Source organism: Sprattus sprattus, assembly GCF_963457725.1.
Source record: "Sprattus sprattus genome assembly, chromosome: 21".
In the NCBI taxonomy this organism is placed as follows: domain Eukaryota; kingdom Metazoa; phylum Chordata; class Actinopteri; order Clupeiformes; family Clupeidae; genus Sprattus; species Sprattus sprattus.
This window is the reverse complement of record NC_137919.1, coordinates 12,609,524-12,634,785: the sequence shown is the minus strand read 5'-3', so window position 1 is coordinate 12,634,785 and position 25,262 is coordinate 12,609,524. Positions and strand designations below refer to the sequence as shown.

General features: G+C 43.5%; 1 protein-coding gene across 2 annotated transcripts in view; it reads left to right on the top strand.

Moving 5' to 3' along the window:
• The first annotated feature begins 2,133 nt into the window (after positions 1-2,133).
• Positions 2,134-25,262, top strand: part of tspan5a (tetraspanin 5a) — a 30,212-nt gene continuing 7,083 nt past the window's right edge. For both annotated transcript variants that reach the window (XM_080860009.1, XM_080860010.1), the window contains exons 1-5: positions 2,134-2,495; positions 20,747-20,797; positions 22,697-22,843; positions 24,034-24,204; positions 24,735-24,860. In XM_080860009.1, the coding sequence (XP_080716135.1) occupies positions 2,415-2,495; positions 20,747-20,797; positions 22,697-22,843; positions 24,034-24,204; positions 24,735-24,860 (576 nt within the window). In that variant the 5' untranslated portion in view covers positions 2,134-2,414. The remainder of the gene's footprint in view (positions 2,496-20,746; positions 20,798-22,696; positions 22,844-24,033; positions 24,205-24,734; positions 24,861-25,262) is intronic.

Genomic DNA, 25,262 nt, shown 5'->3' with positions numbered 1-25,262 from the left:
CTTTTTAGATTTTCTTTTAAAATCAAGCAATTGATAGTCTAAGAAGTCTACCAAGCATTGTTGCTATGTCATGTTTTGATAATTCATTGAACAGTAAAATATTTTTAATTTAATAACTGAAGTCTGCAGTGTTGTTTATTAATGGCTGTGTGAGTGGACAGTCCAGGCCATGGAACTAAGTAGGCACTGTGTAATTTGCGCTGTGTTTACTGTGTAAGAATGACTAAGATTTGGCCTGATACAGAACAGATTTCAGCACTAAATGTTCATTTCCAGCTGGCCATCCCCAAAATGCACCAGAATACAGGAAATCACAGGAAAACCCAAAGGAAAACCCAAAGGCTCATGATCCATCCCTGGTTTAGGTCTTTGGTTAGACCTCCTTATATCACTGTGATTAAAAAAATATAGGAATGGGTGATTTCAACGCCGCCGCCACCAGATCCACCAAATACCCCCCGCCACGGCCGCCGCCAGATCCACCAAATACCCCCCCGCCGCCGCCACCACACCGGAAAATAGAGTACCCCCACCTACCAAATCCCACTTTAACCACTGCACACACACACACACACACACACACACACGCACGCACGCACGCACGCACACACACACACACACACACACACACACACACACACACACACACACACACACACACACACACACACACAAATACCTAACATTTCCAACACATACCAGATCTAGTCAACATGGAATACACATAATAGTTCACCAAGAACATCCTCCCTCATACACTGATCAAGCATGCACACATCAATAGTGTCCACACGAGGCATCAGTGAGTAAAATGGGTCACCACTTACCTGCACTAACCTCTATGGCCACAGGGAGACAGAGAGTCAGCTGTGGGTATGAAATGCAGGCAGTAGGCAAGTGGATATGTTTGGTAGTACAGTAAAGGCCTACTGTGGTCTTATTGGTTTCAATAATGAGAGTCGACACTGTGTTAAGAATAAATAGGCAATAGCATAGCCCTTTTACTTAAGATCTCTTCATCAATAAAGCAGGCTTCATACAGCACATCCAACCTAAGAGACGTATTCAAACATGACAGTATTCTAACAGACTGATTTTCACACAGAATATACAACTGAAAATACACACAGGCGTAATAATAACGTAGGGATTATTCATTCTACTTAAAGTGTCATGTTTTCTAACAGGTCTTTTGGTTTTAATGCTTTAGTGACTTAAATACATTAGTGAGACTTTATAAGCCTGGTGGAAAGGCAAGGCAAATGTGATCTCTGTTAGAAACAATGTAGTTTAAACTGAAATGTATAGGCTACTGTTTGTTTGAGAGGATATTGTTGTTGTGTGTCAGTGGCTCTGTGTTGGTAAAACTGCACTTATGTGGCTGAAATAAAGATGAGCATGAATAAATATGCCTCCTAAATTATACATATTACTGTACGTGTTCAGGGTGCACTTACATTACACATATTACTATGACATGATCAGGGTGCACGACATTGTCATTTTTCCTTCTGTGCCATTTAGTTTTACTTGCCACTACTTTTGTATCCGTTAGGAAAGCACAAATGCAAAAAAATCAGTGATAGTTATTTTGAATCTAACTGGAAAGTTTGAATATTTCTTGAGTTGATATCTGTTAACATATTTTTGCTGGGACAGTGGGAAAGTAGACATGTTTACTGGTGATTTCGGATTCTGACTTGGCCATCTAAAAGCTGGGCATCTACAAATCAATATTTTGCAATGACCAAGTCAGATTTGATCATTTCAGTTCTGCATATTCACTTGGTGAATAAAATACATAGCCTGCTAATTAGGCCTCTTTGCTAACAATAACAATACATAGGCTACACAACCTAGTATTGCAGTCCTAGGCCTTCCATACTTTTGTGCTAACGTTAATATACGTTAATATAGTAGTAATAATAATAACAGAATTATTACAAGTATTGTTATTATTGCTGTTATTATACTAAGGACCACATCGTCAACATAAGCCAACATTTCCCATGACGGCAAAAGGAGGAGGCATTTCCCGTGAAACCCTGAAAGCTGATTGGTTTATGATACTGTCAGTCTAGCGGCCATAGAGATGAAAAATAGGGATAGCCCATATCGGTATCCCCCCCATGGAAAACGGAGGGCCATTCCTTCCATGTCCTGCGTTTGAAGACGAGTGGAAATTTATCTCTATAAAATAAATGACGCCGTTGTGATTTATTTTGGCCATCACTCTTTCGCCTCGCCGTGTCCGCATACAGGAATAAAATGTCCTATTCCACTGGATACTGACTGCAGGAAGGTCTTGCATCGCAGGCCCGGCCGCTCCGGCGCGCTGAACCTGCTACTGTTGCCCGCTTACTCTAATGCCCCGATAGTTTATCCCTCGGAGAAGCGTATGCAGAGAGGCGAAAATGTCGGGGAAACAATTCAAAGGACACGAGGTCAGCTGCTGTATCAAATACTTCATATTTGGATTCAACATCATTTTTTGGGTAAGGAGTCTGTGTGAACGCTGTCTCTTTTGTTTAGAAACAGAAGGTCCAACCGCTACAAATGAAGCTTGAAACGCCATTGACTAGGCTATAAAACCTATATACTTTTCGTTTTCATTGCAGTCACACATGATTCATTATTTTGCGTCGAACACTATAGCCTATATTTTGCATCAGATTGACTTGCCATTGGCGCAAGTTCGAGTTTTAGTGGCGGATCGGGGTTCGTGCCTTTTCCGGGCGCTTATCGAAGCACGAACCGCCGCTGGTCCTGGTGGTGAACAGGACATCCAGTGTCGTGCAGGCTGCTGACCCATAGGAAACACTTAATAATCGGATTTGTTTGCAGACTGTCTGTCACGATCAATCCTGTTAGGTTGCCTTCACAGTTTATTATATTTCGATATAGACACTGGTATAGTGTATCATCCATTTTTTGGGACGCAGCCTATGCCGCGGGTAAGGGACGTCTTTTGAAATATCCTAATGGCTTTTTTTGAAAGCCATTCTGCAAAGAATATGCTAGTAGTTCCCTGCAATACTATATCAAAGGGAAGCCTTCAAATATTGTTTTTATTCAGCGTACATTAGTGGCAGACCTTACACAAAGCATTTTACACAGCGATGCTGTCCTTGCCCATTGTACGATGTGCATTTGTGACTCAAACTTCCTTGCGTCTCTGTGAAGGAGGCTGTTTCCGTAGGCACCGAGTGTGACTTTGATTTGATAAGTTCAGTGAGACTCTGGTCCGTTTTGTTTTCGCGGCCGCGACGCGGCACGGCTGGCTCCGCCATATGCAAGCGCCATAGGAAACGAGTGATGTAGACCGCCCGCGGCTCTCAAACTACGCTTTTACAGCATCCAGTTTATTCTCGCCGGGACACCAGAGCGCTCTGCACGTCTTCCTCCTATAGGTCAATAAAGATGCAGTGAAAGTGGAAGTATTTTTTGAGCAAAATGCTTTTATTTCTGTTATTTACTGGTTGTCGCATAACGTTGTTGTCTCTGTCAGCCAATCTTGGCGTCTGTCCTGTCAGCTCAGCGTTAAGTGGTCATGTGACATGGGGGTACCGACAGGAGTCTTAACGACGCAGACATGAATGAATGACAGCCGTTCAAATGGATGCAAATGTCTCTCCCCATAGACATAGAATACGTATTCTATGTCTATGTCTCTCCCTCTCTCTTTTTTCTTCCTTTCTCTCGCTCTCTCTCTCTCTCTCTCTCTGACCCAGTCGCTCAACAGTCCTGACATACTGTTCCCCCTGCTGTAGTAATGGTGGAAGTTGTATTAGGGTTTCCAGTGGCACAGTGACATTTCCTCCGTGGACATGCCACTCCTGCCACAACCCAAACACAAACAGCAGTGCAGATTATGTCTGTTTAGAGTCAAGGGCAGAGAGGGGAAGATGCTGTAGATGGCACTCAAACAGGGAATAACATGGCTGAGATGCTGCAGATGTCATTCAAACAGGGAATAACATGGCTGAGATGCTGCAGATGTCACTCAAACAGGGAATAACATGGCTGAGATGCTGCAGATGTCATTCAAACAGGGAATAACATGGCTGAGATGCTGCAGATGTCATTCAAACAGGGAATATCATGGCTGAGATGCTGCAGATGTCATTGAAACAGGGAATAACATGGCTGAGATGCTGCAGATGTCATTCAAACAGGGAATAACATGGCTGAGATGCTGCAGATGTCACTCAAACAGGGAATATCATGGCTGAGATGCTGCAGATGTCATTGAAACAGGGAATAACATGGCTGAGATGCTGCAGATGTCATTCAAACAGGGAATAACATGGCTGAGATGCTGCAGATGTCACTCAAACAGGGAATAACATGGCTGAGATGCTGCAGATGTCACTCAAACAGGGAATAACATGGCTGAGATGCTGCAGATGTCATTCAAACAGGGAATAACATGGCTGAGATGCTGCAGATGTCACTCAAACAGGGAATATCATGGCTGAGATGCTGCAGATGTCATTCAAAGAGGGAATAACATGGCTGAGATGCTGCAGATGTCATTCAAAGAGGGAATATCATGGCTGAGATGCTGCAGATGTCATTCAAAGAGGGAATATCATGGCTGAGATGCTGCAGATGTCATTCAAAGAGGGAATAACAGGCCCTAGGCAGGGCCAGGGAGAACGGGACCACCAGACAGTATATAAGGAATATGACCATATCTCTGGTACCCATAATTATTTGCGCAATATGTCAGTCTATAGTGTATAACAGTGGCAGTCTATAGTGTATAACAGTGGCAGTCTATTACATAGCTGTGGCAGTCTAGTTCTGCAGGTAGACTCAAGCGCCACAGAGCGGTGTGGTTCTGCAGTGTGGTTCTGCAGATACACCAGAGCGTCACACGGCAGTGTGGTTCTGCAGTGGCCCGTCTGCTCTCGCGGTCAGGCATCTTCTGCTGCAAGGCCACTGGGTCCCCATGGGAGTCTGAGTTCTGCTGCTCTAGTTTCTGGAGGCATGAATGTTTAATGGGGCTCAGGCCGTCATGACTCATGAGGCTGTGCTTCAGCTGTCTTTAGCTTAACCCTGAAAGACCTGTGTGTTTAAACTCTTCAGTTAAATAAACTCATACAGCTCCACCAGTACCTCTCTTAAAAATGACAGTGTGAGACTGGTACACAAGTAACTCTTTTAAACAGTGCAGTGTGAGACTTTTAAACAGTGCAGTGTGAGAGTTCTTAAACAGTGCAGTGTGAGAGTTCTTAAACAGTGCAGTGTGAGAGTTTTAAACAGTGCAGTGTGAGAGTTTTAAACAGTGCAGTGTGAGAGTTCTTAAACAGTGCAGTGTGAGAGTTCTTAAACAGTGCAGTGTGAGAGTTTTAAACAGTGCAGTGTGAGAGTTTTAAACAGTGCAGTGTGAAAGTTATTAAACAGGGCAGTGTGAGATTTTTAAACAGGGCGGTGTGAGACTCGTACACCAGTAAGTCTTTTAAACAGTGCGGTGTGAGAGTTTTAAACAGGGCAGTGTGAGATTTATTTAACAGTGCAGTGTGAGAGTTTTAAACAGTGCAGTGTGAGAGTTTTAAATAGGGCAGTGTGACATTTTTAAACAGTGCAGTGTGAAAGTTATTAACTCTTTGGTGACTGCCCCAAAATTGACAATTTTTAGTGACTTTTTGTAAATCTTGGATATCTCTGCAAATATTGCACATAACACCATATATTATGATTCATTTTAAAGGGTGATGGATGTAGAATCAATGTAGAATAGATTTAAAAAAAAAATTCTCTCAATTTAAATTATTAAACCATAATTTATGCTAATTTATGCGGCGATATTTCTGAAAGAAAACACAAAATGTAGGTGTAATCTGCTGTGGTTGCCATCATGTTTAAATTACTGCAATTGTGCAAACGCTAAGTTTTAGTATATATTGTAAGGAATCTTCCTGCCAAGTTTGGAGTCAATTTGACAAAATCTTCATCTCCTTTCATGCATCTATAGGTCGCTGAAAAAACCGGAAAAACATAATTATTTGGAAAAAAACTATTTTTTTTCCCCAAAAAAATATATTTTCTGTATCTTGTTGAAACACCAATGTATTTGCCTAAATAGATATAAAACATGTCACTATAGAACATTTGAACAACATGAACAACAGTTATTTGATCAGGTTACTTCAATAAACAAACATGGCATGGAAGGTCAAGAGTGACCTATTTGTGGTAGCCCATACTGTGCCAAACTTGAAAACTACAAAGCTATTACGAGAAATAACAACACAAATGCAACTATAGAAATATATAATCATTTATTTTGGTTGATCAAGATACAAAACAAAAGAACTATGAGACAGAAGTGATAGCATTGTATAAAATAATTTGTATCGCGATCTAAATGCGGGACATATGGCACGAACGAATGCATGAATGACACGTCATTCCACGTGGACCCAAAACAGTGGAAACACATCGGTTATTTTCAAGAAAACGTCTAATAACTTCCAATAACCCCTTCCAAATAATAATATAATGTTCAAACGTTTAGTGTTACTAAAACTTATGTATATATTGATGCTGCAAAAAAGCGGAAATTGTAATGTAAGGATAAACAGCGTGTCATTCAGGAGTCAACATAGACGCATCTCACCTCAATTCTTGATCAGATCACAATCATTCATTTACAGATTGTCAAGTTCTTACTCTTCTCCACTGCTCATCCTACCAGTTGAACTATCTGCATCGTTATCCTCTTCATTGTCCGTTTGTAAACAAAGCTGAACCGCTTGATCGAGCGTATACACTTTGCTTGAAAACGCCATATTTGAAATGAAGCGCCGTCAATTATTTTTTCCGGTAAAACGTCTCTAAACCAATGGTATTTGAGATTGGGTACTCAAATAAAATACATCCTTGTGATTGGACAACTGTAAACAACATTTTCAGTACCATGGGAACGAAGATTGAGTGAAATAGAACAAGAATGTCACCAGATACGTGACCAGTCATGAGTGACCGAAATTTGAATGGACAGTCACCAAAGACAGGGCAGTGTGAGATTTTTAAACAGGGCGGTGTGAGACTCGTACACCAGTAAGTCTTTTAAACAGTGCGGTGTGAGAGTTATTAAACAGGGCGGTGTGAGCCTGCTCTCCTCACGTTGCTGTTGTGTTTCCCTGAGGTCCTGCACGGATAATTACAGTGTCTGCAGTCGCCTCGCCTCAGGAGCATAGAGCTAGAACAGTGACAGAGGTATAAAGACAGCAGTGACAGAGGTTTAGATGCAGCAGTGACAGAGACAGCAGAGACAGCAGTGACAGAGACAGCAGAGACAGAGGTATAGAGGCAGCAGTGACAGAGACAGAGACAGCAGAGACAGAGGTATAGATACAGCAGTGACAGAGACAGCAGAGACAGAGGTATAGAGGCAGCAGTGACAGAGACAGAGACAGCAGAGACAGAGGTATAGAGGCAGCAGTGACAGAGACAGCAGTGGCAGAGACAGCAGTGGCAGAGGTATAGATGCAGCAGAGGCAGAGGTATAGATGCAGCAGTGACAGAGACAGAGACAGCAGAGACAGAGGTATAGATGCAGCAGTGACAGAGACAGAGACAGCAGAGACAGAGGTATAGAGGCAGCAGTGACAGAGACAGCAGTGGCAGAGGTATAGATGCAGCAGAGACAGAGACAGCAGAGACAGAGGTATAGATGCAGCAGAGACAGAGACAGCAGAGACAGAGGTATAGAGGCAGCAGTGACAGAGACAGCAGAGACAGAGGTATAGAGGCAGCAGTGACAGAGACAGCAGAGACAGAGACAGCAGAGACAGAGGTATAGAGGCAGCAGTGACAGAGACAGCAGAGACAGAGACAGCAGAGACAGAGGTATAGATGCAGCAGAGACAGAGACAGCAGAGACAGAGGTATAGAGGCAGCAGTGACAGAGACAGAGACAGCAGAGACAGAGGTATAGAGGCAGCAGTGACAGAGACAGCAGTGGCAGAGGTATAGATGCAGCAGAGGCAGAGGTATAGAGGCAGCAGTGACAGAGACAGCAGTGGCAGAGGTATAGATGCAGCAGTGACAGAGACAGAGACAGCAGAGACAGAGGTATAGAGGCAGCAGTGACAGAGACAGAGACAGCAGAGACAGAGGTATAGAGGCAGCAGTGACAGAGACATCAGAGACAGAGGTATAGAGGCAGCAGTGACAGAGACAGCAGTGGCAGAGACAGAGAAGGTCATTTGCCCTTGTGATCAGAGCTATTAAAAGCCCAGTGAGCGTGGCTGTCTGACTGACCAGTCCTGTAGCCAGATGTACACATAGAGGTTTATAATGTCGAGTGAGAGTGACTGCCTGGTTAGTTCACTTCCAGATGTTGCTGCATGCTCTGTTGTGTTTAGGGAGAGATGTCTCAGCATTTATGTATAGTGTGTAAGATGGGAGTGCTGGATAAAGTATAGGGTGCAAATTAGTTTCATGGTGTTTTGTAGATAGCCTTGTGTGGGTGTTGCAGCCTGGGGCGTTCTCGGCCTGGAGCTCTTATCAGACCGCAGGAGGAGTTGCCTGTCAGGAGGAGCCCTTCCTCTTTGGATAAACAGGAAGTTCAGCAGGACTCTTTGTCCTCTGATTTCACACTCACGGCCGGCCATTTTCACCCTCTTCCTCTGTGTCAGGAGCAGTAGGATGTAACCATAGACATGAATAGGATTCTGTCAGGTTGTGTATGCATCGAAGCCGCTCATTTGTCAAGTCTGTCAATTGAGTGTTTGTGGCCTCCCTACCCTACCCTGAGGCCCGGATGGCATCGAGATCCCAGTCAAATCTACCAGATTTGGGCCAGACCTGTCCTGGGTCGCTTCTAGTCCACTGTTGACTGCTATCTGGGCAGGTTCTAGTCCAACGTTGACTGCTATCTGGGCGGGTTTTAGTCCAGCGTTGACTGCTATCTGGGCGGGTTCTAGTCCAGCGTTGACTGCTATCTGGGCGGGTTCTAGTCCAGCGTTGACTGCTATCTGGGCGGGTTCTAGTCCAGCGTTGACTGCTATCTGGGCGGGTTCTAGTCCAGCGTTGAGGAATAGGACCTATTCATGTCTATGGATGTAACACCCCAGCCCCCCACCCCCACCCCACAAACACACACACACACAGCCCCAGCATCACCCTAACGACCCTGCCCAACCCCCCAGGTCATGTCCAAACAACCCTAACCGCCCCCTCCCCTGCCCCTCCCCATCTGGTCAACAGGTGACAGGCTGTCCATATAGCTCCAAACTAAGCCTCCCCGTCCCCCTTACTTCCTAAATGACAGAGCTGGGTGTCTATCCAACAGGGTTACACAGGTTAAGGCCAGTGCCTCTAAGCAGGTTAAGGCCAGTGCATCTTCACAGGATAGAGGTTGTCAGTACTGTGATCTAAGGCTGTCAGTACTGTGATCTAAGGTTGTCAGTACTGTGATCTAAGGCTGTCAGTACTGTGATCTAAGGCTGTCAGTACTGTGATCTAAGGCTGTCAGTACTGTGATCTAAGGCTGTCAGTACTGTGATCTAAGGCTGCCAGTACTGTGATCTAAGGTTGTCAGTACTGTGATCTAAGGCTGTCAGTACTGTGATCTAAGGCTGTCAGTACTGTGATCTAAGGCTGTCAGTACTGTGATCTAAGGCTGTCAGTACTGTGATCTAGAGGCTGTCAGTACTGATAGGTGAAAATTCACCCTAGTTACCTCAGGACTCCAGAGCTGCATGTAAGTACATTATTAGACAAACAACAACAACAATTGCAATCGGGCTCCCAGGGTTTTTCCTGGGTCAAAATGGCTCTTCGGTGCTCCCAAAAAAAAAATTGCGCGCTATGCGCGCACAGTCTGTGTTACCTATCAGCAGAAATCAATGTTTTTAGTTTTTACATTTCATAAATAATGGAGGCTATCCTTGAGGTTATCATTTTGCTTCCACTTTAAATTTAAATAGATAGGCTAATATATTGACAATAGTCCAAGCCCCATGGTGCTATCATGTATGGTTCAAAGATTATCAAGGTTTACCTCGTATATGCAAACTACTGAAATCTATATCAATAGAATCTAGAACTAACCAGTGGTCAGAAATGGAACACACAAATTATGAAAGTCAAGTTTATCTATTATTACTATTCATGTTTATTATACAAACCTACATACCATTATTTTCACCAATGGAGGACAGGTGTATTCGTGCACGTCGGGCTGGCCCTCGCAGTGGAACAACAGTTTTCAACCGCACCGGTTTATCAATAATAATATTAATATTATTATATTCGAGATGCAACACAAACGAGTTGAGCTTTCATTGATAAACCAATGATGCCTTCCCGAGGCCCCGCGTTCTACTGGTACTCGTTCAAACGCGTAGACAAATCAAGTAATAGCCTACACCTGTGTAAGTTCACAACAAAGCAGATATTTTAATAAATTGAAAGCCATGAATATTGAAACCGCCGACTGATGAAGTCAGGATGCATCCGCAGGTTGAGTAAGGAGATTTCGGCTGTGGCCTACTTGAAACATACTATTCAGAACATATTCGCTGACGTGCATTGCATACGTGATGAATTGCTCACAAATCTGCTTAAGACAACTAGTGAAGGTGTTTTAGAATAATATTTATGCCATATACAATAAGTGACTTTATGTAAACACCACTTATTAATGTTAGCTGCCTAATTATTTAGCCCAATGCTAGCATGACTCTACCGTAATTCGATTTTTTACCAAGGTAGCCTATTGTACCTATTGAGCCTGTTGATCGCGGCCTGTTTACAAATCTGGTTAAAAAGATAAAGGTGAGCTGTTATTTATAGATACTAAATATTTCCCAGGCATCTAATGGCTTACAGCTACCTGTAAAGCATCTAAACGTACAGAGTAAGGTAGGCTTACTGCTAAATCGGCAGCCACCAGTCTTTGGATAGCTCTCATAAATCAGTTATTGTATATATGGCATTAATATTATTCTTACCATCACACATAGGATATATAAGTTCACGCACACACTGCTTAAATAAAACTTAAAGCCTACTATCAAAGTATTGTTTTTTTAAGATAATGTAGGCAACTACTGCTCGCTCTGCTTTATACAAAAAAAATCAAATTAAAGTGACTAACGTCTGGCAAACTTGGAGAAGCCTCTGTTCAATGATTGGCTGAGGGGGTAGGAGGCGGGATCTGCTGCTGCTGCTTGAATTCAACGTGAGCGCTCAAAACACCATTAAGCTGAATTGGATGACAGTTTTTTTTTTTTTTATCGCAGACTTTTTTTTGCCTTTAGGCGCTCGGGATTTTTCATAGGCGTTCGGGAAAACGGCTTAGGGCGCGCGCTCACATTTTCTCTATGCAGGAAAAACCCTGGCTCCCCTCCCAGCACAAGGCTGAAAGTGAAGCAAAGATAAACCCATCGCACAAGGTTTATATAGACAAAAGTCTAACTTTTGAGCAGGGATAACCATGTGGTGGATTTCTCACATCCGAGGCTCCCTGTCTTGCAAGGATGGCAGTTTTGCACAAGGTCAGAAGAAGCACAGTTCCCTTCTTATCTCCTCTGGTCTAAACATGCTCTTGTTCATATGCAGACTAAGTGGCACCCAATATTCTAGTTACACACACAGAGAGAAAAGCCATGCCCTGCTTTTGTAAGCACATGATTCATATAAGGTAATTAATAATACAAGGCACTTGATTATTAAATTCCTAAGTCAGTGTTTGGATGTAATCTCCATCAAGTACTGTGATCTATACTAGAGGCTGTCACGACTGTGATCTATACTAAAGGCTGTCAGGACTGTGATCTATACTAGAGGCTGTCAGGACTGTGATCTAGAGGCTGTCAATACTGTGATCTATACTAGAGGCTGTCAGGGGGCTGTCAGGACTGTGATCTAGAGGCTGTCAGTACTGTGATCTATACTAGAGGCTGTCAGGACTGTGATCTAGAGGCTGTCAGTACTGTGATCTAGATTTCTCTGTGCCCTGTGTGTCTTCTCCTAGGGTAAGCAGTAATTCTGCTTGTGACATGTGTGTGCTTTGGGTTGCCAGTATCGGGGCATTTGTGTGTGCTTCGGGTTGCCAGCTTTGAAAAAGTGTGTGTCTGTGGGCAAGCATTGGGGTGTGTGTGTGTGTTAAACAGCATTGGGGTGTGTGTGTGGGCCAGCATTGGGATGTGTGTGTGGACCAGCATTGGGGTGTGTGTGTGGGGGCCAGCATTAGGGTGTGTGTGTGGGCCAGCATTGGGATGTGTGTGTGGAACAGCAGGTGAGATTAACACCCTGCCTGGCTTCCACGATAGAAGAGGACACGAACATTAGTATTAGTATAGGGATTGTTCTGTGTGTGAGTACAGATAGATGTTTGGATTCCATACAGGCTGATTCATCAGGAGCGCAGTGGAGCCAGTCTCAATAGGGATGTGGCGAGTTTAGCGCAGTAGAGCCAGTCTCAATAGGGATGTGGATAGTTTAGCAGAGACCTGCTGAGCTTATGTTTCATGGCAGGGAGATGACACGAAGATGAAGATTGCCATAGCGACATATACAGTAGATGATGCTCTCTTTCTCTCTTCATGAGGTCGACATTAAGATGAATAGCGCTATAGCGACATATACATGATGCTCTCTCCCTCTCTTCACGAGGTCGACATTAAGATGAAGATGGCCATAGCGACGCATAGATGATACTTTCTCCCTCTCTTCATGTGGTCGACATTAAGATGAAGATCGCCATAGCGACGCATAGACATTTAGCGACATTTAGATGAAGATAATGCTCTTTGTAGGTCTTTATGAGATCACTACACAGCTGGACACCTACAGACACAGCAGAATACCATCTCAGTGTCTCTGGGATACTGTTCCCAACCGTGAAAACACACTACACCACCTCGTAACTATAACACTCATGGTATCAACAACATACTATACTAGGGCTGGGCGATATGGAAAAAAACATATATCACGATATGGATTATTTTATATCACGATAGCGATATATATCACGATATGCCCTCTTGCTTTACTGGATAGGGGTGTACTTAAAAGTGTGATCCATCACGACCTGTACCACAATTACGCAGATTGTACTGAACGTTTCCATTGAATCTTTAAATAGTAAGATTAAAACAAAGTGCATGACATTTAGTCCAGTGCTTGTGACTTTTAGTGGTTCTTTAATGTAGGCCTACTTTCAGAAGATAAATCAAGTTTAATTTAATTAAAAAACTTTCTTTTCAATGTTTGTTCATATGCTATAGCAATAATGATGAGAAAAACATTTTCTTATATGGCCACGTATAAAAATAAGAAAATGAAGAAGTTGGCCATTACACATACGCCCCATTGACCGCTTCAGCCCGTTGGTGCAACAGTGAAGACGGTCCTGTAAACAAACGCAAGTAAACGATGGAGCTGCGTTTTATCTGGATAAAAAGCATATTAGCGTTTACATTTCCCAACCAATTTCATTTTTATCTTCAAGGGTTTATGATCTACGTGGAGTACCAAAAAAAACCTCCATGCTACTTAGAATCTAGATAGTTAAGCTATAAACGCCAAAGACATACACATATGCTATGTCTATGATAATCGCTGCTAGATGCTCACTGTTCTTGTGCTCCCACAGCTCCTTCACTTTTGAAATACTGAAAAGAAATCTAAACTAACGAAATAGTGCATCTTAAACTACAACTATTTGACCATCATTGAGAAAAATGGAACAGAATCTGCTAATAAATGGCTACACTTGTATTATACTCGTATTATACGGCTCTCCAAAATGTTCAAAAAAGTTCCGTTGATTTGAATGGGCCACCCCAGCATTTGCACGTCTGTAATGTCTTGATTTTCACTGCTGCAATAAAGTAATGACGCTGTCATTAGCAATGGGTGTCGATGCCCAATTGTATAACAGCGGCTGTGGTAACAGTTACACCTTCCTGCAGCGCGTCCATTATTCATTTTTTTTTTAAACCAGAATTAAATTTCGCGGGCTCTCACCGTCAATCATGTCGCAAGCGTATGATGCAAAGCAGCGTAATGTAAAGCGGTGTCGTGTCGCAAAACCACGTTCTCAAAAATGTATCTTAATATTCTTTTTTTACAGTTGTATAAACTTAGAGTTTGCATAATAAGAAAAGCAAAATGTTATATTAGGATGTGAAATTATATTAAAATGTATATTAGCTGTAATAGTGAAAAAATAAGTTTATCACGATAGAAACGATAGAGGAGAAAGGTCACGATAGACACGTTTCTATCGTCCTCACGATATATATCGTCATATCGCCCAGCCCTATACTATACCATACCATAACACATCTCTAGTGCACACTACACGAGTAACATACTACGTACTACACTTCTAGTACATTCTACATCACACTTTTAGTACATACCGCATCACACTTCTAGTTTTTATAGCCTTTGTCACTCTGGCAGGGGGACTGCCAATGGAAACTTTGGCTATAATTGGGTGCATTTACATCTTAATGGTCATGAATGTACACTGTCCCTCTTGATCAAAAAAACACATTGTATTGTATTGTATAGTATATACTAGGGCTGGGCGATAAAACGATAAAAATAATTATCGCGATAATGAATTCCCTCGATAAAGCTATCGTAACATTAATTCATTTTCAATAATATCGATAATGTCGATAGAGAATAATTAGGAACAGCAGTCCATTTAATTTCTGTGATGCAGCAGGAAGTTGCGGAGAAATGGTATCAGGGTGGCCGCGGGGCATTAAAAAGTCTTAAATTGCTGCGTTGTCTATGGTTAGGTCAGAGTGTAGACTACTGTGCAGCTAAAGCGTCTACATACAAGTGCCTACTAGCTGGCTAGCCTGCTAACTAGCTCTATAGTCCTGTCAGCACTATTTCCACACGCTACACCACGCCCTCTAGCATTGTATTAATTTCCATAAACGAACTAACAGTTTATGGAAATTAAACGGTGGTCACTTAAACATATTTATCACAGTGTGAGACAGAAAAAAAAAGGTTTTACATTTACGTTACGCTCTAATATGTGACCGTTAGCACAAGCACACCATTCATTCAACTCCATTGGTAGCTAACGTTACCACTTATTAGCCAGCTGTGCTGTAATCTGCTGTTGTTCTGATTTTGGGAGGTGGTCTACCTGTTGCTTTGATCGATAACTTGCCACTGTAACTCAATCCCTGGAATGCTTTGAGTAGTAAAACACGAACAATGTCCTATGTTTCCATCGTGCACTTTTTTCGCAAATGTTATTTTCTTGCTGTCGTTCAAATGATCGGAACTTCTTGCTATGTTAGGGCTGAATCTCGTAGCCTAGACTTGAGGGGATAACCCCACCCCCCGGATTGCTCCACAGCCAGGGCTCCTGTTTATTGGTTTATCATCGTATTTTCGCATTACACACATTTAGCTGATGTTTTCAAACTCAACCGGACGAACCGGTTATTATCAGATATCAGTTTGTTTACTTGGAAAGATTACTGTATATTTCCACTTTTGATTTGATTTGAAGTTGAGAAATGTTGGGTTTACAATAAAAAAGAAACATTGAAACCTTTGGTTTGTACAGGCGTTCTTGTCTGAAGCAAATGAAACAGACTTAATTTATATCGTCTTATATCGTTATCGAATGAAAATATAAATATCTATCGTGATAATTTTTTACCCATATCGCCCAGCCCTAGTATATACTGCATCAGTAGCATTGCACTAGGTCATGTGTACTACAGTCTGCACTACTGTGGGATTCCATTTGTCCATACTCCCACACTGAGAGGGTAGTCACAGTTCTGACCCTGCTTCTGTCAAAGGCCTTCTGTGTTACCCCCTGACTCATGGCACAGTGCTATTGCCTGCTTGGCTGAAGTGATGTCATTTCCTGTGGCTGATTGAGTTTGGTTTACAGGCATGGCAGACTGGGGACTGGGGGCTGGGTTGGTGTGTTTAACTCTCACAGCCTGCTAGCACATAGAGCATAGATTCTTTCTCTTTTCTAGTCCAAAGCTATTTTTAGTTATGACTTCACTTATAAAAAATTGAAAGTTATTGCACAATACTTGCATTGTTTCTGTTTTGTATGCCCTGAAATATGTATGCTAACCTTCATGCAGCTTTTATTATCTGGATGCAGGATGATGCATGCTAGCTTCTAAGCCTTAAACCCATATATGTCTGTATGTCAGTGTACATCTCAGTGTATATGTCGAGTCAGTACTGAACATATGGAACTAATGTGACCTCTACTGTAAGCACCCATCTAACCTTCATTCGGTGCAGAGATGAGGTCGGTATCAGGGCCGGTATCCAGCTTACTGCATGCAGGGTCGGTATCCAGCCTACCGTATTTCCGCTCCTGCACACAAAAGACTTATGCTAATCTGCGCTTGGCATTCCCAGTGTTCTTCTAATCATCTGTAGCTAGCCCATGTCATCTCTGAGATGCCCCATGTCACATGGGCTCCGTCCTGCAACCCGTCTGTGCTACACATATCTGAAGCTACATACCCGGTAGGGGTGGGTATTGCCAAAGAAGTCACGATTCGATTCGTATCACGATTCACATGCCACGATGCGATTATATCACGATGCATCGCGATACTTGAATCATTGCGATGCATTGCGATGCATTGCGATGTATTGCGAATTTTCACTGAACACTGTTAGAAAAAAATTAAGCCATTACCAGTGGCTGACTGGCTGTGTATGATCTGGATAGTGTGTTCAATTGATAACTCAAAGCAACTCAATTCATACATAGCTGTATTTATTTAAACGACTTTTGGAGGTTACTTAACACAAATATTATTATTACTGGATACACTGCATGTTTTGTTTATGAATGACTTGTCGCAGTATCGCGCGGCCGGAAATGCTTGATGTTCGCCAACCATTCATGCAATAAAAAAAAAAATTAAATTAATAATCGATACTTGGCGTCAACAATCGATGCAGTAGATCGTGAAAATTAGAATCGCGATGCATCGTCATGACGATTATTTGGCACACCCCTAATACCCGGTAGAATCACTGGACAACTGAACTGAATAGAATAGAGATGTTAGCGGCCCCTCTGGGCTAGAGCGGTAGGTAAGAATGAACTGCATATAATAGAAATGTTAGCGGCTCCTCTAGGTCATGAAGAGTCGCTGTGAGCCTGTAACTGTGAAGCACAGCATTAGCTTAGTGCCTTAGCTTTCAGGCACACAGCCCAGATAAGGCCTTCAGTCTGGCTAACGTGCTATGGCGGGATATGAACTCAGTAGGGGACACTGTAAGGCTCCGTGGTTGCCTGTAGGGGTCACTGTAATGCCCCTATGGTAGCCTCCCTCTCAGGCTGTATGTTCAGTTGGAGTTGCGGGGGGAGATGGGCCTTTCAGGCTGTATGTTCAGTTGGAGTCACAGGGGAGATGGGCCTCTCAGGCTGTATGTTCAGTTGGAGTCACAGGGGAGATGGGCCTCTCAGGCTGTATGTTCATTTGGAGTTACGGGGGGAGATGGGCCTTTCAGGCTGTATGTTCATTTGGAGTTACGGGGGGAGATGGGCCTTTCAGGCTGTATGTTCAGTTGGAGTTGTGGGGGGAACTGGGCAGAGTTTCGCTGCCATTGCTTTACAGTGGAGCCTGTAAGAGGATTAAAGCACAGCTGACTGTAATGCACATCTCTAGACCCTGCTTGATCTGTTTGACAGTAATTCCTCCAGGCTTTTAAACCCTTAAAACACATCCTATCCAAGTCTACTGTATACATGCATGTGCCCCAGGGGGGTATTTTAGGGATGTATTACTGAGATAAAATGTGGAAGCATTCTCTTAGTGTTATATTCATCTGTGAGTGTTATATTCATCTGTGAGTGTTAGATTAATCTGTGAGTGTTAGATTAATCTGTGAGTGTTAGAATCATCTGTTAATGTTAGATTCATCTGCTCTATAGATTCATCTGTTAATGTTAGATTCATCTGTTCTATAGATTCATCTGTTAGTGTTAGCTTCATCTGTTCTATAGATTCATCTGTTAATGTTAGATTCATCTGTTAGTGTTAGATTCATCTCTAAGTGTTAGATTCATATGCATCTGAAATCTATTTTACCCTAGCAATGCACTCTTACACACACACACACACACACCTGGTTATGTGTGTCGGTGTGTCGGTGTGTCGGCGTGTCGGCGTGTTATGGGTGTGTGCTTCTCAGCTTCTCTTTGTTGGAAGTTTGGAAAGCTCATTTGGATTTGGAGAATAAAGAGTGTGTGTGTGTGTGAGAGAAAGGGGAGGAGCGAGGGGGGTATGAAGAGGGTGAAGGAGAGAAAGGGTGAAAGAAAGTTTGAAAGAGAGAGAGAGAGGGAATTTGAAAGAGAGAGAGAGAGTGTGAAAGGGGTTGGAGTACTGATGAAAACTGATATGATGCTGTAGAGAGGGAAAGGGAGAGACTCTCCACAGACAGTGTGTGTGTGTGTGTGTGTGTGTGTGTGTGCGTGTGCGTGTGTTTGTTTGTGTGTGTGTGTTTTTGTGTGTGTCTGCACGTCTGCGCGTGTGTGTGTCTGAGCGCGTGTGTGTGTGTGCATGTGTGTAAGGTGGCGAAAGGGAAAGAGTGAGTGTGAGCAGCATTCAAACAGGCCGCTGTACTGCTGGCCAGCTGCTTCTCTTTCAGTTGGATGAAAAGATGCCGGGGGGGGGGGGGGGCAGCACAACAACACCAAACTCGAAGCCCGCCTAGAGACTTGGGAAGAGGTCAGAGATGGAAGAGATAGAGGAGAGGTCAGAAATGGAGGGAGTAGAGGAGAATTTTGTCAGAGATGCTGTGAGAAAGGCCCGAGCCGGCCAGCTCACCATGTGGGATGTATGCTTCTGGATCGTGGTTGCAGGCAGGCAGGAGAACACACAGCGCAGGAGACAGTGGCTTTCTTATAAAAATGCAGCTATATATTTATTTACAACAGGGACTTGAACCCCAAAATCATATATACAAAAAACAAAGGGACTTGATCCCCAAAAACATAAAGACATACACCAGGGTAATCACAACCCCAAAACAAAGAAACTTACACTGAACAAAACTAAAGCTTTAAAACAGACAAGGTACAACTGTGTCACACAGGTTTGTCTAGTACCTTGTCTCATCTTCTCTGCAGCCTGTCCAGTCTGTCTCTCGAACAACACTGAGGTGAGCCTTTTAATAAGGTGATCCAGGAGCTAATTTAGCCCAATCAGTCCTTATTGGACCCGTCCACAGGTGCAGGGGAACAAAGACCCAACCATTACGGTAGGGGAGTCCAGCCTTTCTCCCCTTGTGGACCACAGTGAGAAGGGGGAGGAACTTTTAACCCTGTATAACATCATGTAGGTCCTCTGTGCTTAAATCTTTAACACTATATATCATCATGTAGGTCCTCTGTGCTATATGCCAGGAGTGTGATGTAGTTCCTGTGTGTGTGTCTGTGTGTGTGTGTGTGTGTGTGTGTGTGTGTGTGTGTGTGTGTGTGTGTGTGTGTGTGTGTGTGTGTGTGTCTGTGTGTATGTGTGCGCGTGTGTCTGTGTGTCTGTGTGAGTGTGTGTGTGTCTGTCTGAGTGTTTGTGTGTGTGTGTCTGAGTGTGTGTGTGTATGAGCTGCGTATGGGTGCTGGGCCTGTCTGGCCTTACACATGAGACATCAGGAAGTGAGATACTGCTGACCTGACAGCCTGCTTACTGTGAACAGAGTTCGGTGTGTAGAGCTGGTCTGTGTGTGACTGGAGGTTACTTATCTGAACAGTTTTATTTTCTTGTGGTTAGTTTGTAACCATGGCAACAGTAGATAGGCATAGCGGCTGTATGTCTGCACTGCTGGAGAAGAGGAAGGTTGAGTTATCAGCTGAGTACCAGCTGTGGGCTGGACCCAGTGTTGGGGTTAGAGGGGTCATGACCGTTTCCTTTCTGGCCAGAATGAACATGATTTGGTAGAAGCCTTCATCTGCTAGAAAATGCCGCTCAGTAAGCCCTTCTCTGGGTGAACTGGGCCTTTAAGCCACTGCTGGACTCCACATTAGCCTATTAAAGCAGTGAGATTTAGACTCACCAATCAGCCAATCAGAGCGCATTATCCAATCAAAACTGCAGTTTCACACATTCAGCCCATCAAAACTGCAGGTTCACACATTCAGCCAATTTAAAACTGAAAGTGCATGCATGCTATCGGAAAAGTTTAGTTTGAACACAAGGATGAAATACTGTATGATTCATGTATTAATCTCTGTTTGTTTGGCTGTTGGAGTTGGACTGTTTAGATAGATTAGTGAGTTTTTGTAAGTAAACATAGTTCACCTTGCCAAGGTGACATTTCTGTAGAGTTTCCACAGTAATGAAAGGGTCTTGCCAGTGGGTGTGAACTCTTCAGAAGGATAGAGAACCCAACAAGCCAACCAGCTCCATTACGCCTCCAGGTCAGGGAGCATAGAGCTCTCATCATCTTCATTGAGAGAGAAGGCAACCAGCTCCATTACGGCTCCAGGTCGGGGAGCACAGAGCTCTCATCATCTTCATTGAGAGAGAAGGCAACCAGCTCCATTACGGCTCAAGGTCGGGGAGCACAGAGCTCTCATCATCTTCACTGAGAGAGAAGGGTCATAGCACAGCCATGGCATTCTCTCTGTGACTATGGGATTAGTGTAGCTCTGATTTGAAGACTTTAAAACTTTTAAAACTACTGCTACTACTCTCTGTAGAGATGACTGAGGTCCTCTTCTCTTGTCTTCTTCTCTCCTCTCTAGCTGCTGGGCATGGCGTTCCTGGCCATTGGACTCTGGGCATGGAGTGAGAAGGTGAGTGAGCACACACACACACACACACACACACACACACACACACACACACACACACACAAACACAGAAAAGTCACACACACACAGACATTCACACACTCCCTCTCTCAGGCACACACACACACACACACACACACACACACACACACACACAGACATTCACACTCTCTCTCACACTCACACACATATAAACACACATGCACAAACACATTAAACATGAGCAAACACACACACAAACAAACACACACATACATTTTGTTGCTTTGACAGTCTGCAGTAGATGGGGATCTTATCTTACATTACTGATACCAATCTGCTCATTTTGGAAATGGATCATAGTTCCTTCCATCTGTGGAAAGCTGGTTGAATATAATATGGTGATATTATGGACCTTGTGTTTGCATATGCAAGACGAAATAGATATTGCTATGAATATATAGATATGAATATGTCTGCCTATGGCAATAACCTGGGTGTTTGTGTGTGTACATGTGACAGACTGAGAAGTATCACAGCAATGTGTGAACTAGCACTTTGTTCACAGAATGTGAACAAGCTGTTGAAGTCTGTCTCTCTCAGACACACATAACACACACACACACACACACACTAACCCCCCCCCCACACACACACACACACACACACACACACACACACACACAAACTGATGGTGCTGGCTGAGTTCAGGGTTAGTCCAGTTGGGTTCCCATTGTTTCTCTGATTGATACTCTTTACTAAATTACTGATCCTGCTGTTCATACTGATTTCTCCATGCCTTCATAGTCAGTACGTTTACATGATGGTATTCATTCGACTATGGCTTAAGTCGGACTATGCAATCCATGGAGGGCAACTGCTATTATCTCAAAGTACATGGCAGTGAATAATTTGAAGCATTGGCCGTATTTTTAATGTCAACGCAGTGGTATACCAAATAACTATCGTCGGACATTGAGACTTCTGAGAGGGTAGTATGTTGCAATGTATGTGGATTCTTTGCACAAGTGACACCCTTCACCTTTAATCCGCCGATTCATAAAGTAGGCTACTTTTATCGTTACATCAAATTTACAATAGGCTAAACCAGTCGTAAATAAATCGATTTTAATTTGTTTTGTGGTATGAAGGATTCTGCATTCATTTAAACTGTTCTATCATCTGAAATATCACGGTATGTCGATCCAAACCTTTGATCTAAACAGAATATTCAGTATGGAATGGGAATAGATCAGAGCAGTATCTTTTATCACGTTTGACAAATATGCCCTGATTGTTTTGCAGGTGAAGTATCCTTTGAAAATGGGATAGTATTCTCTCCATGAATTCGCAGCCATTTGAACGTCCTTATACATGTTTAAGGAGGGGTTGTAAACAAGGGGTTGTGAGACAAAACTTTTCAGTTAGCCATTTCTGATATGCATTATGGTAACAGGAGCCGTCAGAATAATCAGCTTTTCTGTTGGCCATTTCTGATATGCAGCACATGAAGGTACGATAACGGAGGGCAAAGAAAATGGTGCATGGTCTTGATCATTTAGATTTCGTTTCAGTATTTCAAAGTGAATGAGATGTGGGAGCACAAGAACAGTGAGCAGCGATTATCATAGACCTTTATGATGCATTTATATATGTCTATGGGCGGGATCTCAAGCATCCGCAAAGACGTAAAGTCCAGTTGATAGTCCAATTCACCGTTACATGCGTGCGTAGTTTGATTAACAACCGAATCGGATCAAGTTATCTCGTGGTGTCAATCGGATCGTAGTCGGACCGTAATTATTCGAATAAAGGTGGTTACATGAAATGGATAATTCTATTTCAATCCGACAAAGCCAGTAATTCAAATCCATGTGACCGCACTGACTGATCTCTACACCTCTCTTTCTCCTCCCCCCTCAGGGTGTCCTGTCTAACATCTCGTCCATCACTGACATGGGGGGGTTGGACCCGGTGTGGCTGTTCATGGTGACGGGGGCCGTCATGTTCATCCTGGGCTTCGCGGGCTGCATCGGGGCCCTCAGAGAAAACACCTTCCTGCTCAAGTTTGTGAGTACACACACATGAGGACACTCACACACACACAAACACACACACACACACACACACACACACACACACACACGCATATGTAGACACACACACACACACACACACGCATATGTAGACACTCACACACACACACACACGCAATCACACACACACACACTTACAGACACAGACATGCAGTCACTTACACACACAACTCATACACACACACACACACACATATGGAGACACTCATACACACACACACACACACACACACACACACACACACATGGAAATACTCATACACAAACACACTCACATATGGATACACATATGCAGACACACACACACATTTTTTAACTGTGTGTTATGGTCATCAGCTTAGACTGGTCTCACAGGACTACAGTCATTAGAGTCAATGGACCTCTTCCGGTAGGGTGGGAAAGTATGCCTGTGTGTGTGTGTGTGTGTGTCTGTGTCTGTGTTTGTGTGGGTGTGTTTGTGTGGGTGTGTGTGTGTGTGTGCTGTTCTAAAATATCATTATGGGGAGGGCTTGGGTATGATACTATATTCAGAGAATTAAGACACTAACAGGAGTAGCCATGTTTAGAGTAAACCCTCATTATCTCACACATACACACACACACTCTCTCTCTTTCACACACACACAAACACACTATCTCTCTTTCACACACACTCTCTCTCTCTGTCTCCCACACACACACACACACACACACACGCACACTGACAGGAGTAGGCAGGCACAGTTTAGCTAACCCTGAGCTTTGAGTGTGGCCGATGAGGAGCATTATGTGAAAGCCAAACCATCCTGTCCATAAATACAGGATACCAGATATTGTTGTCATTCAGGTTCTAGCCACCATCACACTGGTAGAGCTATGGCTACAATTACCTCAATATAATAGAATAGTAATATAATAGAAGCTACAGCAGATTTATTTATAATCATAGAAAGTGTGTGTGTGTGTGTGTGTGTGTTAGTAATGTGTGTCCTCTCTGTGCCGTTCTCTGTCTTCCGAGGCATCATATTCTTTCTGTAGTTGATGGCAGGTGTGTGTGTGTGTGTGTGTGTGTGTGTGTGTGTGTGTGTGTGCGTGTGCGTGTGCGTGTGTGTGTGCGTGTGCGTGGGCGTGTGCGTGTGTGTGTGCGTTTGTGTGTGTGTGTGTATGTGTGTCCTCTCTGTGCAGTTCTCAGTGTTTTTGGGGATCATCTTCTTCCTGGAGCTGACAGCGGGAGTGTTAGCCTTCGTCTTTAAGGACTGGATCAAAGACCAGCTGAACTTCTTCATCAACAACAACATCAGAGCCTATCGCGACGACATCGACCTCCAGAACCTCATCGACTTCACACAGGAATATGTAAGAGAGGAGGGGAGGGAGATAGAGAGAGACAAAAAGAGAGTGTCTGTGAAAGACAAAGAGAGAGTGGCAATGAGAGACAAAGAGATTGCAAGAGGGAAAAAGAGAGAGTGAGAGAGACAAAAAGAGACAGAGAAAGAGAGAGAGAGACAAAGACAAAGAGAGACAAAAAGAGAGAGTGTGACCACGAGAGAGAAAGTGAGACAGTGAGAGAGTGAGAGAGACAAAAAGTGACAGAGAGAGAGACAAAAAGAGAAAGTGAGACAAAGAGAGAGAGAGAAAGAAAGAGAGACAAAGACAGAGAGAAAAACAAAGAGATACAATGAAAGAGAGAGAGAGAAAGAGAGACAAAGAGGGAGAGAGAGGGAGAGAGAGAGAGAATGTGTGTGGTTCAGTGCCTTCAGTCTGTCAGTAAAACAGGATAGAGAGTTTTGCCAAATGCACTGTTTAAAACAATAGTAGAGCAAAATCACACTTAAAGTAATGTTTCCTGCCCCCTGTCCTGCCCCCTCTCTCTGTTTCTGTCCCAGTGGGAGTGCTGTGGGGCATTTGAGGCTGACGACTGGAACCTGAACATCTACTTCAACTGCACAGACACCAACCCCAGCCGAGAGAAGTGTGGCGTGCCCTTCTCCTGCTGCACAAAGGACCCTGCGGTAGGTCAGACAGTGCTAAAGCGCTAAGGCTAACAATAAAGCTAACAATAAAGCTAACCCGAACCCTACTGGACTAAGGACCCTGCGGTAGGTCAGGCAGTGGTAAAGCGCTAAGGCTAACTCTAACCCTACTGCACCCAGGACTCTGAGCTAGGTCAGGCAGTGCTAAAGCGCTAAGGCTAACAATAAAGCTAACCCTAACCCTACTCCACCCAGGTCTCTGCAGTAGGTCAGGCAGTGCTAAAGCTCTAAGGCTAACCCTAACCCAGAGGTCGCCAACCCGTCGATCGCAATCAACGTGTCGATCTCGGAGATGTTCCCTGTCGATCTCCAAAATAATACAAATTTTGTTGCCCTGACAAACGCCAAAATTCTCCAGCAAACGCCAACAAACACCAACAG